Source organism: Tetrao urogallus (genome assembly GCF_951394365.1).
Source record: "Tetrao urogallus genome assembly, chromosome: 12".
NCBI classification, from domain to species: domain Eukaryota; kingdom Metazoa; phylum Chordata; class Aves; order Galliformes; family Phasianidae; genus Tetrao; species Tetrao urogallus.
This window is the reverse complement of record NC_136825.1, coordinates 8,837,225-8,854,646: the sequence shown is the minus strand read 5'-3', so window position 1 is coordinate 8,854,646 and position 17,422 is coordinate 8,837,225. Positions and strand designations below refer to the sequence as shown.

The 17,422-nt window shown below is 42.0% G+C and overlaps 1 protein-coding gene across 1 annotated transcript in view; it reads right to left on the bottom strand.

The window, feature by feature from the left end:
• Positions 1-17,422, bottom strand: part of WTIP (WT1 interacting protein) — a gene marked incomplete at both ends in the record, with an annotated part of 71,105 nt that overhangs the window by 41,190 nt on the left and 12,493 nt on the right. Inside the window, one exon of the mRNA XM_079541493.1 lies at positions 2,681-2,782. Within this exon, the coding sequence (XP_079397619.1) occupies positions 2,681-2,782 (102 nt within the window). The remainder of the gene's footprint in view (positions 1-2,680; positions 2,783-17,422) is intronic.

Genomic DNA, 17,422 nt, shown 5'->3' with positions numbered 1-17,422 from the left:
TTTGCATCTCATACATATGAAACCACTTTTTAATGCTGTTTCCTGGAAAAAGTTGATCACGAGCTCCAGCCAAGTCACATACCCCTGCCCCCACTATTTCTGATACTCAAAATACATTGGGCTCTAGTGATCATCTTTTCTCTAGTCTTTCATCATCCACATAATTCCTTCCAGATCCTTTCCAGTTTCTTCTCTCCTTTCTGAAGGTGTGCATCAAAACTAGAGCACAGAAGTCTAAACTGGGTATTACTGATGATATGGTAAAATGAACTCCCTGTTCATAAACTCCAGCACTGTGAGCAGTTTGTGTTCAGTTGCTCATACAAGATATCTGGTAAAGCTGTATAAGCAGCACACTCCAGGATGCATCTCCCACAGATTTGACCAGGATGCTTCATTCCTAAGGTCTGGATCTAGTGCATGTGATGCCCCAAATCAAGTGTGCAGCTGAAAAACTAATGCAACATCCTCTCTCAAGCTGTGTTCACTTTGATACTATTTAGGGGCTGAGTTGAGAGGGAAGGCTCTCATGTCTGCAGGCAACTGAATATAAATTTTCATCAAGTATTTCACCTGTACTTAGACCTGCTGCTGCATTAACAGCACAGACACTTTTTCAGTGCCTAACATCAGAAAGGCCCAGACTACTGTTTCGATAGGCTGTATCAGAAGCTGCAGGCAAAATCAAATCCCAGCACTTCTTGCTTGTGAAGTATCCTAGGAGTTTGGCATCTGGGCTCTCCAGCCCACCAACAGTACAGCAAGAAGCTCAGATGGCAACTGTTTTCTTACACATATGGGCATGACTGACTCATGGAAAGTTGTACGAATCATGAAATTCTACAGCACAGCAGGGTGAGGCAAAACCACACTCTGAAAGGACATGTCTCAAATCGCCCGCTGTTAGATGTACACTGGCCACACACACTTCACAGAATGGTCACAAAAGCTTGCTATGCTTTTGGATAATTAAGCTGGGAGTGTGTTTTGCTGTTAATACACTCCTCAGCCCTTACGTATATTCTTCTGCGGAACAAAGTTACTTGCGTACTGACACCTGTGGTGACAAACGTGCATCTTAACTATTTAAATACAAAGCCCGCCCCAAAGAGGAAGCTGGAACTCACCCATGCAATTAGGTTAGGTTAATGCTGGCGATGAGTGAATAGATATTACCCACTATCATATTTTGTAATACTCTGCTAAGTGGGATGCTAGAGCACTTCATTCACTCTGAGAGCCAACAAGACAGCTACTTATTCACTGTCAGACTTGAACAAGTCATAGGCAATCTCCTCAGCTTTGAGACAAGTTTATTATAGAGACTGGTAATAGTCCAGAGTGATTTATACAGATCACCGAGTCCTACATTCAGGTTGTAGGTTTCTTTAAACAAATATTTACTTACCTGTAGAAACCTCAGGAAAAAAGACAACACTTCTCCTTTCAGATGTAAACTTCACAATGGTTCTTTTCATTACCAATAATCCTTTCCTCTCTTTCTCTAATCATTAATGATTATTTTAATAAACAATTTACACTCAGCATATTTTATTCAATCTTTTGCTGTACGTATGTGTCACAACAAGATATTGATCTGGATATGGAATACTAGCAACAAAATAAAAAATAATAATAAAAAAAAAGCATAGATATATCAAGGAAAACTACCTGACTCCAGAAAATGAGCTATCATCCCTCCCTTGAACTTGGTAAGAATTTGTGAGCACACAGCAGTTTCAAACAAGACACCGAGGAAGCTTCCATCCAAAGTGCTTCACCCAGAGGGCAGTGAGACATGGCACAAACTGCCCAGAGAAGCTGTGGATGCCCTATCCCTGAAGGCTTTCAAGGCCAGACTGGATAAGACCATGGGCAGTGTGACCTAATGGGTGGCAAGCCTGCCATTGGCAGAGCATCAGCACCAGACAAGCTTTAACATCTCTTCCAACCCAAGCCATCCTATGATTCCACAATACCTAGCTTCAAACTAACACAGTTGAAAGTGCTGTCTTGAATTTTCTAAAGCCTGTTACCCCTGGCAAAGCCACGACTTCCTCAGATGAAATACTAAGTGCATCACTTTTACACGCATTCAGATTTAAAGAGAAACCTGAAGAATTTCTAAGAGTAGTAAGCAGACAGTGATTTACATACAGTTCTCCTTTACAAAAGAGAAATATTGTGTAAGGTGTATCAGCTTATGATTTCTATTTGTTTTTATCACATTTAAGCAAAGCAAAAACTGAGCACTACAAAAACACAGAAGCAATTAATGTATATATGCTTGATTGGAGTTACATTTACAAATATTGAGGCAAAATGGCTTTGGCTATACAAATTTTATCTTTTTTTTTTCCCTGTAAAAATACACATTACAGTTTCATAAACAAGTGATTTAAAGCTCATAGTGCTTATAAAAGCCAAGCTGAAGCCATTTTGCAAATGTAACCTTTAAAACAACCAAATACTACTTATTGGGACTGGTGCTTAAGAATAACACCATTGAAAACTTACAAATTAAAAATTAAATTTGAAAAAACGAACTTCTGAAGCTGGAGTCTCACATAGGAATTTTGCCTCAGGAAACAAGCAAGATGAAGTTTGCATGCTGGCTGCTACAGCAACACAAGATTACAAAAGGAAGCCACTTAGTAAGGCTGCAGAAGGTCTGACTTACCACAAGAGCAACACGTGAAGCAGTTGGTATGATAGAGGTTACCCATTGCTTGGCAAGCCTGGCTCGCTCCATACACACCTTTTCCACATTTTATACAAATACCTACAAAGAAGAAACAGAACGAATGTTAGAATTCTTTTCAGATCCTAAAATTAGCTCTGGGCCATTGAATCACAGCACTCACAGTACCCCCAGATCAGTGAGCTCCTCCACATCATTAGACTCAAATATGCAAGTCAGCAGCAGACAGTTCGTATGAAATAAATACACTGTAATGAACCTAAAATAAAAGGGTTGGAGCAGGCCTCTGCTGGCAATTCAACATATGGAGACTGAGACTAGCTAAAGACAGAAATTTTGTTCACTAAACAATCTACTAAGACCTTGACCATTTTACATTCAATGATCACAAATGACAATAATCACATCTAAAATGAAGTATTTTCTCTTTGCCTCTCTCCAGGAGCACAAACCATCAGAAATGCTGATTCAGGTAGAAGCAAACACAGGGAAACAGGCCTTACTAGTTGCATTTAATAATTGTTTAACTGTCCACAATTAGTAATACGCAACCTAAAACATAACCTGGGAGCTTACAAAACAGAAGAGCAAAGCTTCCACCTTTCTTATGGTCTAAGGGCAAAAACTCTGGCTAGCAGTGGGGCAGAAATTCACCTTTAGTGCCTAAAACCTGCTCTTGGTGAAGCTGGGGATGTTTCTCATATATAGCCTGTGTAAGATGAAAGTACAAAGAAGCACAGTGCCAGCAAACTCAGCTGTCAGTCTCACACAGCGCAGGCTCACTATGAAGCAGAAATGGAACGCTTACAAATCTGTATCCTTCTTCCATGTACTCCACAGAACTGATTAAGTTCATCTGAGATGATCACTGATCTCTGACTGGAGCTGTACAGAGCATCTCAAAACTTTGAATTTGGAAACACTAAAGTAGAAAACAGAAATTGAGTTTTCTACCTTGCACAACTTTGTAAGGAAGTTGTGATCCATGGACTGTTTGAGGCCCTCTTTCTACAAATGCACATACAAGCATCAACAAAGCTGCTAATGTACTTGAAAGCCTAGGAACTCAAGAACTATGAAACCAAGCTTTAACCATCCAGAATTTTTCCCTGTTACGGTACGAGCATTTTAATTTGTACACATATGCACACACAAAAAAATATAAATGCAAGCTGCTCAGAGAAAATTAGTATATTACGAATTAGTAGAAACTTACATAGCAGGAAAAAAAAAAAAGGTTAACAATTCAATTGGTGTTTCAGTTCCCCTCCCATAAGTTTTATACACTTCCAGCATATGAACTGGAAAGGAAAAAAATGCCACCTGCCTCTGGCAGATAGCAGCAAGGAGATGAGCAAAGCTGGCAGAAGAGCAGGACCCATCAACACAGCTGAGATTTAACCAGGTCTCTCAGTAAAGAAACAATCAAACAACACAACAACCCAGAAATATTAAGTCCCTTAAGCTACTCAAGACTTTAAACTCCACTTCTGAAACTGAACTGTGCATCTGTATGGACTGCGTAGTATGAACTGTTTAAAAAGAGATATTTGAAAAAAAAAAACAAACAACTTTCTATGCTACTAATCCAAGTACTAAAATGGGAAGACCCTCCATAAGTTACGGGTTTCTTGGTGTTTCCACATTTAACTACCTCTTTTCAAATCATGAAAAGAGATCAGCTTTTCATTCATCTTGTTCAACAATGCTGTAATTTTGCACCATGAGAATATCTATCAATTAAGTGAAATTATAAACTTAGAGAAACCAGCAAATCTATTAACTTTTTTAAACTAGTAGTTTAAAAAAAATCTTGAACTTGAGTTTTGTGTTTCAATGAAGCAGGAACTATGGTGTTTAATATTATTAAAGCTAATATCCTTAGGTAAACCTACAATACTGAACCAGATGCCACCTGTATCCATCAGTTCACTGTACTGCTGGTCCTTCCTTAGACAAGCTCAGTTCAGATACAGAAAATGGAAACTTCAGCATATCTGTTGTCTTATCCAAGGCTGTTACATCTATTTATTTATGCATAGACAAAGGTTATGAAAAAAGTCTGCTATTAGCCACAAGTTAATGGTTAATTGCTGATAAAAGACCACTATTGATTATTGAGGACACTGATCAGAAAACAGGTCTGTCAGCCAGCAGCTGCAGGAGGAGCTAGCAGCAACAGCACTGCAACCAACAGCAGCCACAGCAACTCCCAAACCTGCTTGTTTCACCACAGGCTACAAGACCCAAAATAAATGCTGTCCTTCGTGGCCTTTGGGGCAGAAGGGCTGCACACACAGCAAAGAAAGCAACTGTTTCAGAAATCAGAAGTCTTCTAACTTCAGCATAAGGCTGTTGTACCATATTTCAGTTTAACTCCACGTAGAGGAGCCAGAAGAGAGCCCATGAGAGCTCCCCCAGCTGCACTCTTTTTTCCCATCTCTTCATGCCAGCTGTGTACCTGAGGTGGATGGCTAACACTAGCCTGACTGTGAGGTCACACATCTTTTTCTTTTTATGCATTCCTGTTTATCCAAAGAATAACAGAAATCCAGCCTGTAGTTCTGATGTTACCATCAATGAGCTCTCATATTCTCTACTACAGCCATGAACTGCTCGGATAAATGAAGATATTGCCTAATTTATTTGCCATTGCACCAGTGAACCATCAGAAGCAAAAGTATCTACTGTACATGTTAATACTGGTCTCTGCAGCAAGTGATTAGTTAAGAGCAGCTGTCACTTTGTTACCTTACATTCTCTGAAAGAACAGTCATTAGCTCCAGGAATAAATGATCACAGAGACCATCAGCATGCTAAAAAGGCATATGTATAATTCCAAAAGTGTATTTTGGAAAGTATATACGCAGCTGTGTTGTGAGCACAGTGTGAGCTCATGGCTGCCTTGGAAAAGCACCAATCACATGGTTGTTCCACCATGTTTTCCACCAGTCACAGCCCAGACTGCACGCTGCAAGCTTGTGTAAGCCCCAACATAACAGCTACATCACTTTTTCTTTTTCCAGATTTCATTTCAAAACTTGTTAAACTGCCTATGAAGAATGCACTGTTACAGAGCAAGCAGATCTCATTTCTGACTCCTCACTTTACCCGACTCCAGGTCAACTGTTTCAGCTTTCATTCAATTCCTTGTCCCTCCCAACACCTCTACACCAAGCTTCCAACTGTACCTCCAATTCTTCAACACATTAATGATTGCATTTTCACCCAGGTCCAAAGCTCTCCTACAGAGCTGGTCTCCTTCTTCAGCTAGGAAAAGATGTTACCAGATGTTGTGTATAGGCTCAAAGTCTGCATGAAGTCTCCCTCAGAAGCAGCACGATTCTGCATCCTTCCTTAGCTAAGGTAAAACAATGTTTGCAGCTTTACACAGCATTTGATAGAACTGGGGGGAGAAACCACTGAAAAACATGCTCTGTGGACCTCAGCTGAAGTCCTATATTAAAAGCAATGCTGGAAAGAGAATAAGCCCCCTGAGAGGCTGCCAGAGTTAGCTGCAGCATGCTGCCAGCACTCCCCACACTTTAACCAGCCCACTTATCGAGCTTGACGGTCCGTCCCAATGGCATCTCCAGGTGCAGCCAGGACTGCACAGCAACAGAGTTATCAGAAAAGCAATGTTCCCCAGCTAACACGTGTATTAGTAAAATCCTAGTACAAGCATCACAAGAAAATAGAAAAACTGTTATCAGCCTAGATATGTATTTTCTGTCACAGTCTGTTTTTGGCTTAGACCCAAGAGATCAAAGCACAGTGTAACAAAGCTACCAGCAGCTACCTAGAGAAGACATTAAAGCTATGCAGTGAAACTTGCTGTAGCACTCCTGCAGTAGTCTACACGCTGGAGTAAGGTCAGTTTGGGTCCTGTACATCCAGTTCTGGGATGATCTCTCTCCTGACAAGCCTGTGTCTTTTTGACCGTGCAAGTACAAGCAGCAGACTGGTACTTCATCCAGATTTCACCAGTTACCCAGAATTAGAAAAAAGGCAGTAGTCAAAGATTAAATGCAGTATGTATAACAGCAGATGTACAACCTTTTGGCCAGGTCTTGTCCTCAGGCACATGTGGAAATCAGCCTGCACCTAATTCTATCCTCACTTATCCTGAAGTCAATGGTTTAGCATGAATGCAAGAGAAATTGTACCATATGGCCTCAACTTCAGCAAGAACCAGCTGTATGAGTCAGAATGAGAATCTGTCTATTGCACTCCTTGACAGCATGCCACAGCTCAGGGATGAGCTGCAGCTTTACTGTCTTACAGTCACACTGTATCTCCTGGATAACTGCTACATGCTGCCTACAGTAGGAAACAACCATGCCCTGTCGTCAAGAGTTATGGCAAAGCTAAAATTAACAACTAACACATGGCACAGATGAATCCCTCCCCGCCTCAGCAGTTCTGTTCACATTGCAGTGCAGGGAAGGGAGGGTAAGTGAATTTTACCCTCGAGTTACTGCAAAATCTCATTTTCTCTTCTCTGGCAGAAAAGACCATCTCCAGAAACTTCAATAATAAGCTTTCCACACCCCTTTGGCATACTCAAGGTGCAGGGAATGAAAACCCATAGGCATGAAGCAAGAATTATAAAGGAGGAAGAAACTTTAGCTCAGAGAAAGTAAAACACAGCACAAGGGGCTAACTGTGAAAGCACGAGGACTGCAGATGGGCTATGCTAGACCTCCACAAACACACATACAGGCATTCCTTCAGTGAAAGGCCTGCAGCCTCTTGCAGCTAAGCAAGTTTTAAAGAGGGTGTTGTTACCACCTTTAAAAAATATTCTGCGAGGAAGCTGCGTAAATAGGGAAGCAGCAAAGCTGCTTCAGGCACAGCCAATCAGGCTGTGCTGCAGTTGTACCTGCCTGACAGCCGCTACTGTACCGACATCCTGGTCTGCAGCAGCTCCGGATGCTGTGACTTCAGCAGAGAAAAATGCTCCCCTCCTTCCAACAAACACAGGAGGAGCGATGTTCTGATGTACACGTCATCCCCCGGCAAGAGACTAGAAAAAAGCAAGGCACCTACGAAGGACAAAGGAGCAGAGCTTTTTTCCAGCAGCCAGAGGGGAGTGAGGGAACCCCTCTCAGCCCTTGTCACCATTGGTAGTTCTTACTGAATTTGTCACCTGACAGATACCTGGCAATTTTTCCAAGACTTCAGTACTCAACATAAAATGAAATCTGATATGTGCAAGTTATAAATAAGAAAAACATACTCTAGATGCTCTGAGAAGCAACATAACAACTGCAGTAAGAGTTGGCCATAGCGTTTTTGCAATAGGTACAACAAGGGGATCAGCTGGGTATGCTGCCTACACTGCTCCCTCTCCCACTGGGAAGATGAAAAGGTGTCACAACTTTAAGATGAAGAATGACAGACTCAGAGTAGCAGACATGCTCCAATAAACACTTCAAACTCCCTCCCAAGCCACAACCCATCCACAAGTCATGATTCCTCACGGCTGGGGGGGGCTTGGCCCCATTCGGTTACACTGCTCTGGTTCACTCGCACCCCGCACGAAGTAAGGTTAAACTGTGGGAAAGATAGGCACAACATCACCTAACAGAAATAATGTCTTAAGCAAAGCAAGACCTGAAGATTTTTTTACCGTTATTAAATTTTTCTGACACACCACCCTGGCTTTCCGCCTCCTGGAGAGGCTACAAGTGCCATCAATATACTACTACATCTGTCAACATGAAAAGATCTCCACTGTTTCAGTGCCTGCATTGCCTGCATACTGGAGGAGACATTATCACTCAATTAGCTTTAGCAAGGTTTGGAGCAGGAGGCATGCATGCATGCTTAGAACTTACTCAGAAAACAGAAATTAGGCATGAATTTATGCAGCAAAGCTCACATTCACTGAAAGTTTTATAGAAGCAAGCTCTATGCTCAAACATTAACTCCTGAAAAAAAAAACAAAAAAAAAAACAACCAAATACCTCCACTTTGTCTATTGCTAAACAAGGTCATGGCTTGTGTTGGACGAGACTTCTGAAAGAGGATGAAGTCAGGAAAGGAGTCACTGGGACCAGTTCCAGGCATGGCACTGCTGATCAGGACACTGGAGCAGAGCTTTATCGGCCAGAAGGAATCTGTGCTGCCAACAAGCAGGTCAGCAGGGTTTGGCATCTGCCTGTTCTGAGACTTGCTTAGTTGATACATGGGCTGTTTTGTTGGAAGCTTTCCAAAGTCTCAAATGTATTGTGAGACAACAGGTGCGAGTTTGAATAGACAGAAGGCTGTAGAAATGACTCTCTGATACCACTTTCTCCCACTATAATTTAGGAGCTATCAACTCAGCAAACATCTGTGCTGGTGAATTCAGGCAGCTCCAGGTCAGCATCACAGAGTGGGTAAAGTGGAAGCCAGTATCAGCTCTGATTAGCAGCTGCTGGACACTGGCTTTTGTTACTCTTAAAGTAGATTCACCCAATCACACACTGGAAGCCTGAAGCTAGAACAGAAAATGCTTATTGCTTCATACAGTATGTGAAATTACTGCTCTGAACCATGAAATTACTGACACTATCTGCACAGAGTTCATTCTGCCTTGGCTACAGCCAGCATGCCTCTACATAACTTTCTTTTGTGTGGATATCTGACTGCACAGAGCCTCACAACAGCACAAGGCATATCACAGGGCTATTGTTCTTCACAATATTTTAGTTACATTGACACTTGGTTTACAAATATTCATTCATTTCTCTGCTTCTTGATTTAGTGCATGGCAGTTCCAGGACAATTTATACTTCTCTCTTGGCATTTATAGAAAGATCTTTTGCTGCTGAGGCAATGAACTGGAAGACCAAATAGTTCTTGTGGGCTGCTCTATCATCTTTGCTGCTTTGGGTTGCTTTGTTTGCGATTCAGAGCTCAGCTGACTGCTCAAGCTTCATGACTAAGTTGACAATCACAGCTAGAAGCACAAGAGGACTTACAAATAACTTCAAAAACTGACTTGTTGGAAAAAAAAAAAAAAAGAAAAAGAAAAAGACTAAGGTCTTAAAAGCAACTTGTTATTACGGAAAGTATCAAAGGAAGGAAACATACAACTGTTAGTAAAGCAGAGCACCAGCAAGAATTAGTGACTTCTGGAGGGAAAAACAAGTCAATAAGTGTCCATCCACATCCTACCCATTCTCCACTGCTGAACATCAGAAAATCTCACTGTGGGCATGCATCCTCACAGCTGCATTTACAATGACTATGTAGATGCCACATCACAGCCATCTCCAGCTGTTTGCCCCTACCCTCTGACCAGGGACTACAATCCCTTTAGTTCTGCCAGCAAAGCGGCTGCATGCTCTATCACATTTCAGCCCAACAGGCCCAGGTCAACAAGGCCTTTCTGCTCAAAACTCTTAGCCGAGCTCTTTTTGACTGGAATCACGCACGATTCAGACATTTGAGGAGCAGCAATTTCTACCACAGTGGCAGCAGCAATCAGGCTGATGCCTGTGAAAACAGGCTGACGCCACCAAGCCCCGAGTTTGTACAATTGCTGGTTGCAGAGGACACACCACTGCACCCAGAGGCTGCCTCTGGCCAAGTAAACTCAACAGAGAGGCACAGAAGTCATGCTTACAAGCAAAAATAACTTAGGCTCCTGAAAGCCCTGGTTTCAGTCCAGAAAGATCTAATATCAACATCCAAAGCTCCCCTGGGTGAATTTCCTGTTGGGGAGGTGGTGTATGAGCCTTGTGAGACAACATGGAAAAGACGACCAATTTTAACACTTTGGCTTTGAAAAATCCATACAGCAGGTAACAACAGTGACACTAAAGCACCAGCAATGCAGTGCAAATATCCTGAACTACACAGCACATCAGTTCTGGAAACATCAGCTGCACTCAGGTCAAGTTGGAGAGATTTTTCACTACAGTCTTCTGACATTGCTTGTATGAATCATCACTAATATATGGCAGAAAAACATCATATTAAGCTGCCTTCCCTAACATATTTAAAATGGGCTCATGATTCAACAGGGACACTCGGCAGAAAGTCTCCAGGTACCTTCTTCTATTTTCTTAGATAACGGTCTATTTCCAGAATGAACATGACATCCTGGAAAAGGCATGACGTTACATAACCACTGTGGTTATAAACTCAACCACCCCTTCCACGAGCACTGCCCAAGCATTTGAAGCTGGTGTCAGTGCGTAACTCCTCTACGTACCCTGCAACAGTGCCACAGTCATTAGCATGTGTTGTGGAGGTTCTTTATCATTTCCAGAAGTATAAACAGGTTTGCTTACATAAAAAGCAAGCACATAGGTAGGCACTGTACAACAGTTAAAAAAGACATACCTAAATTAAAGCTGGAAATTACCTAAAAACCTCCGTGACCTCAAATCTCTGAGGTTATTTTTATTTAGTCACTGAAAGTAAAGCAAGTCAATGATGCTTTGGAAATGCAGTAGGGAGTGGAATATAACTTCATGTAAAGGATCCTGCAGGGGCAGCAATTTCAGAAAGTCATTTGATGTAGGCCTCTCACACTTCCAACTCATGGATCATTTTAATTCTAAAATAACTACCCTGGCAAACCCCGCTTTCCCTGCCTTAGCTTCACCAAAAAAAAAACAACCCAGTCTTCTCTGAGCAATTAGGCACAGGAAGCTCCATGCTAGTGCAAACAATTAAGCTCTTCTTCCAGTAGGACAGGAGGACTCTCGGACCATAAGAAAAGCCTGTCCTAATCTAGAAATATGAAAAAATCTTGGGATGGGTGGTGAAATGTAACACTAGCTTCATGTAAACAGGATATTCCAATTTTGCTTTCTTCACCTCCCTGTCCCCCTGGGAAACAGTAATACTAAATGCTACATAAGCAGGCTCATTTCCTTCCTATGGAACCAACTGGAAAACAATAAAATTAGAAAATCAACACATTGCCAACTTCCAAAAGATGAGGCTTCTACAAACCTAGCCAGGCACATGTTCAGCTGCTTTCCAATGCAGACCAAAGGCAGACATTAGTAGTTGTTTCTGACAGTTTTCAGTTTACAGTGGCTACACTAGAAGACGACCTTATGCTCTGCATAACCATAGACTTAGGCTCTATTTCCATCTTCAGTGGCTTGCTCTCCAAGGCACCCATGGCCAAACAGCACTGCTGAGACTTAGTGGTGAGCAGATCTCAGTTCACTCAATAGTGACACTTCCACTGAGATAGGCAGTGGTAAAGCAGTAGAATTAAACTAGCTTTGCAACTCTTACTACCGTATAAAAACATGCCATGCAGTGTTAAGCACTGATGGATAACTTCATACTGGCATGATTTCTGCTGTGTCAGGTATCAGCTGTCTGGACTGCTTTGACTTTTTGTTGGATCAGGTATTTCTGTTCTGGATCAGGTAACAAACTGCTCTCCAGCAGCTGGCATGAACTCTGTGGTACGTGGCCTATCTTGCTGGTTCAACAGAAACGTCACCATACACATGACATATACCTAGTTTAGTACTGCTGAATGATCCAGAAATGCACAAACATCACACTTAGAAACATCCCTCTTCCCCCACTTTGTCCCTGAATGCCTCACTCAATTCAAAATGAGAGGAAAGTAGATATAAAAGGATAGAGGATTAAAATGATCACTGTGCATAACACTGGCAACCTGGTGCATAACAAGCATCACCTTCACAGAACAGAAGCCAACCAGCCTTCAGCACCACAGTACCCAACCACAACCCATGTCTGTTCCCAAAATCAGCACATGCACCCTGCTAGCACAAAAACAGTAAGGCATCCTCATTTTAAGCTGAAATTAGGAACGTAACTCTGTTTTTTGTGGAGTGGGATGCCAGTGGGAATCACAAGTGGTGAAAAAGAGGCAAGACTCTTTTCTCCCCCAGTCTCTCCCAGCACACACTGCAGCTACACACCGCCCAAGCAGCACTTTTAGGAAGGAGAGAATCAAGCTTCTGCCATAGTAGCCAGATAAGAAAAGAGCTGTGGCTCAACCGCACTTAAGAGTACTAGCACTAAAGCATAGAAACAACAATTATTCATTAAAAATCTCTATGTATTTACTAAAAAGAAAATGCAAAATCTGCAAAACTAGGGAAAGAGCAAACTGACAGAAAGACTGGAGGGTTAAGAAAAACAATTTTTCACTTCATTGGTTACAGTAAACATCACCAAATGTGATATAATGTAATTTATCAGGCAAGCTTCTCTCCATTTTGCAAGGTTACACAAAGTGGTGAAATGTTAGCAAATTTATGTCTTAGAGGACCAGCTGAAAAATAACAGAAATGTGTTATCCTCTCATAATTATCAAGTCAACACTTAACTGACATGAGAAGCCTCTATTCATATCGCAACTAAAAGGAACATTCATTCCTTCTTACATCATGCCTTCAACATTATGTCTAGATAAAATTTTCAGCAGCAGGTGAAATCACTACAAATTGGAAACTGTGTGAAAAATTTTCCTTTATCTGGTTTTAATTAAAATACTCAGCAAAATTCAGAGAAGCCATAAAGAGAGGTAACCTCTTCCACCCCAATTGAGCTGCCTGTTCATCATGACAGAGCACAGTGGAAACCCCATGCGCAACCTCAGTACCAAGTACTTCCCTACTTACTAAAGCAGTAGTTCAGGATTGTGACAAGAGCAACAAAAGATAATTCACAACTGATTACAATCACTATGGTACGTATCTGTAGCCTTTTGAATTTTGAAAGGTCCACCTAAGAGTTGGGTACCATAGCCACTGTTGAAAAGATGGGATGAGACTGCAGTGCCCCAACATGCTCACATCCCAGCTGCCAGACCTTCCACCTGACACTGGCTGCGAGCTACTGCCTCTTCCAGCCAAGACCACGTGGATGCAACTTGCTCCCAACCCGTTATAGCACCAAGCCACAGCCAGAGCAGACGCCCACGACTGAGAACACCGAGTGGATCTGTGATCTCCCATTTAGACACAGCTATCATGAGAACCGCCTAGACACTAGGGACACACGCTGTGTAGACAGAGTATGAGGGCACCTGGCTCCCCAGATGGATGCGCAGGGCATGCACTCAGCTTCAGTATTCCCGTGATCTAACATGGCAGGAAATGAACACCAGCTCAGGATGCTGTTGCCATCTTTGCCACCAGGGAGCATGTTTGCTCATGTGTCACTCATTGTCCAGTAGGATGCCAGATAGCCTTTCTACAAAGCTGCTTTCCAGTCAGTGGGCCCCCAGCCTGCGCCAATGTACAGGATTGTTGCTCCGCATACAGGACTTCACATTTCTCCATACTGAACTTTATGGAATTTCTCTGTTGGCCTCTTTTTTCAGTGTGTAAAGGTCCCACTGAATGGCAACACATCCATACAGTCTACCAAGCACTCCTTCTGGTTTTGTACAAACTGCAAACTTGATAGGGACCCATCACCCAGGGCACTAACGACAGTACACAGTATTAGCACAGGATAAATTGCTGAGGAGCACCACTAATGGCTGGCCTCCTGCCTAACCTCATGGTGCTGGTCAGAGCCCTTCGAGCCCAGAAGCTGAACAGTTTTAGCCTATTTCATAGTCTACTTACCTAGTCTGTACTTCATCAGTTTACCCATAAGGTGTCACAGATGATAGTATGAAACATTCTGAACTTTAGATCAACACTGCTCTCCTTTTATTCACCTACTCCCCTCATCACAGAAGGCCATCCCAGTATAAAATCAGTAGGCCCACATTTTCCCTACACTCTCTTTTGGTTCACAGAATCATTAAGGTTGGAAAAGACCATTAAGATCTAGTACAACTATTAACTCATCATCAGCACATCCCTTAAACCACGTCCCTCAATGCCACATCTACTGTTTTGTTGAACACCTCCAGAAACAGTGACTCCACCACCTCCCCCATCAGTCTGTTCCAATATCTCAACACTCTTTCTGCGAAGAAATATTTCCTAATATCCAACCTGAACCTCTCCCAGTGCAACTTAAGGCCACTGTACTTCTCTTCATATCACTAGTTACTTTGGAAAAGAGGCTGACCTCTCACCTCACGACAACCACTTCCAGGTGTTTGTGGAGAGAAATAAGGTCCCTCCTGAGCCATCTCTTCTCCAGACTAAACAATCCCAGTTTCCTCAGCTGCTCCCCATAAGACAAGAAGAACCTTCACTGCCTTTTTTTTTGGAGCACTGTTTTTGCTCCAACCTTCATTACCTCTACCAACCTGCAGAAGCCTTTCTTGCTGACCATTACATCTTTCACCAGATTCAATACCAGATGAGCCGAGATAGTTTTTATTCCTTCCAGGTCTCCTATCCCTGCTTCCCACTCTTATATATTGCCTTTTCATTTCTTAGTTAGGAGCTCCTTGATCAGACGTGATCCTCCTGCCACTTCTTCTTCAAGAGTCTGCCCACATGACAGAATGGACCATTCTTGAGCTTGGAGAAGGCCAAGACTGAAAAAATCCTTGAAAAATCAATTAGCTTTCCTGGACACCCTTTTCTCTTCTTCCTACCTACTTTTTAACTCCTTTCACTGATATGCTAAGTCAGGACAGCCTACACAAATGCCTTCCTCTGCTGTACGTGCTACACGGGGCAGGACATTAATCTTCTAGTAAAACTTCTCCTAATGCTAAATTCACAACAACAAAACGAAATGGGCAATATAAGAGCTACAAGAATATTTCTATATCCAGCTTCTACTTAGAGATCTCATCCCCGGTGGTTTCTCTTCAGGCTTCCAAACAAGCATAAATGCATTTCTGAGTCTGACCTTTAATCAAAACATTCATGATCAGTGTGTAAATCACACAGTTGGGATTTTATTTCTTACTTGCTGAATCGCCGCAGCACAAATGAGTGCAACTATTTCCTTAATTTCAGAGAAGTCTTTTGGGAACCTTTCCTTTTACTGTATCCGCTAAGAAAGACATTTCTAAATGTTGGGGGGTTGGACTCGATGATCTCTGGAGGTCCCTTCCAACCCCCACAATTCTGTGATTCTGTGATTCTCTTTAAAAAAAAAAATCCACAAAAATTCTTCTGAAAACTAGCAAAAATAATTAGTGTATTTGGGTTTTATTTTTTATTTTATTAATTAATTAATGAAGCCTTTGTTTCCATATGAATCCAGCCTCTTCTGTAATTACAACCATGGAAATAAGGTTAGCTTTTACTTAATGAAGAATCTCCCCACTGTGTGTGCCCTTTTTGTAACAGCAGAGCACAGCACAGTCACTGCCAAGCTAGTGACTACACAATCTCTGCTTCTCCAACTGGTACTTTTGCAAGATGAAGGATTTTATCCTTTTTGGAGACAAGCTATTTGTCCAGTTTATAGAAGGAATCATTGTTTAGCCTCCATTAAGTGGATTCTGCTCAACCTAGCACCAGGCACAAAACATCTCCTCTAGTTGTCTCCCACAACAGCCCAGAAGAGAGATGTCACCTCAAGCAAAACAAGAAAAATGAAGCAAACTGCACAAACAGTTACTCCCAATTGGTTTTCATCTAATGGGAGCCCCAGATTGTGTCTTGCAGTGGTGACAATGGCTTGTGCTAAGGCAATGGCTTGTACAAGTCTCTGGCAGAATGAATACAGGCTGAACACATATCTTTTCCCCTGTTTCTTTGCACCGACAAGTTGCAAATGTATGGGATGCCACATGAGAGTTAGGATAAGGAACTTATTTAGAAAAAAACAGTAGGTTCCTCTACAATACTAGGTTTAAATCCTGGCAGATATCTCCATCCACTACCCTCTGAAACAGATCAAACACCTATTGACAGGCAAAGAACCTTTACTTCAAACCTGAAATACTGAGTGCACCCCAGCCAATGATTTCTTCAGCACCTTTTCCTGTACAGCACTTCCCAGAGAACTATTTACTATTATTTCTTAGATGACCTGACCCAGGGGCCCCTGGAGGAAACAACAAATAACTACCATCACGCTACTTGAAACACTCAGTGCCTATTTAAGATCATCATGTGGACTGCTCTCTGTTCAATTCTACACTCCAGCCTGCAAAGAACATAACAGCCTTATCCCACCTTTTTTTTCCCTCTAGGCTGAAGAATCAGTGCCCGAGCCCTGAGCTGCAGAATGAAAACAAACATGGAACTATCTGTTATGAAACAGGCACACTTGACTCTGGAGTCACTCTTAACTCTAACTTCGAGCCCCAAGACAACCCTTACACTGTTAAATCAACTTCAAGTTTGGAATAAGCATCAAGCATATTACAAAAATTGGATTAACAAATTGCTTGCAGGCTTACTGGAGATAGTTTTTGGCTGGTTACGACCTTGTTCAGAACAGCAATGCTAAAGAAGGAAATGATATGAGGAGAACTAACTCTGCAAAAGTAGCATATCCTAGTTCTAGCTGTTGCTTATGCTCCTCAAATTAAAGATTCTCACTGATTTCACTTCTGCTTAGCTGCACACAGTCCTAATCTAGTTTAAGATGAATATAGCAAAATATAGCTTATGGTCTAACGTGTCCCTCCATAATTAGGCTCTGAACTCAGACTGAAAACAGTTCAAAATGAACACAAAGTGTTTTCAGCTACTTTCAGCTTGCTAGCAGCTCTGGATGAGCAAACAATGCTTTGCTACGGCAAAAGCCTAGAAAATGCAGGATGGGGCAAATGCACAGGTATAAGCTTCATAAGTAAAGGCGAGATAACAGCTTTCTCAAAACTTTAAGCTATCATTGCTGCATATT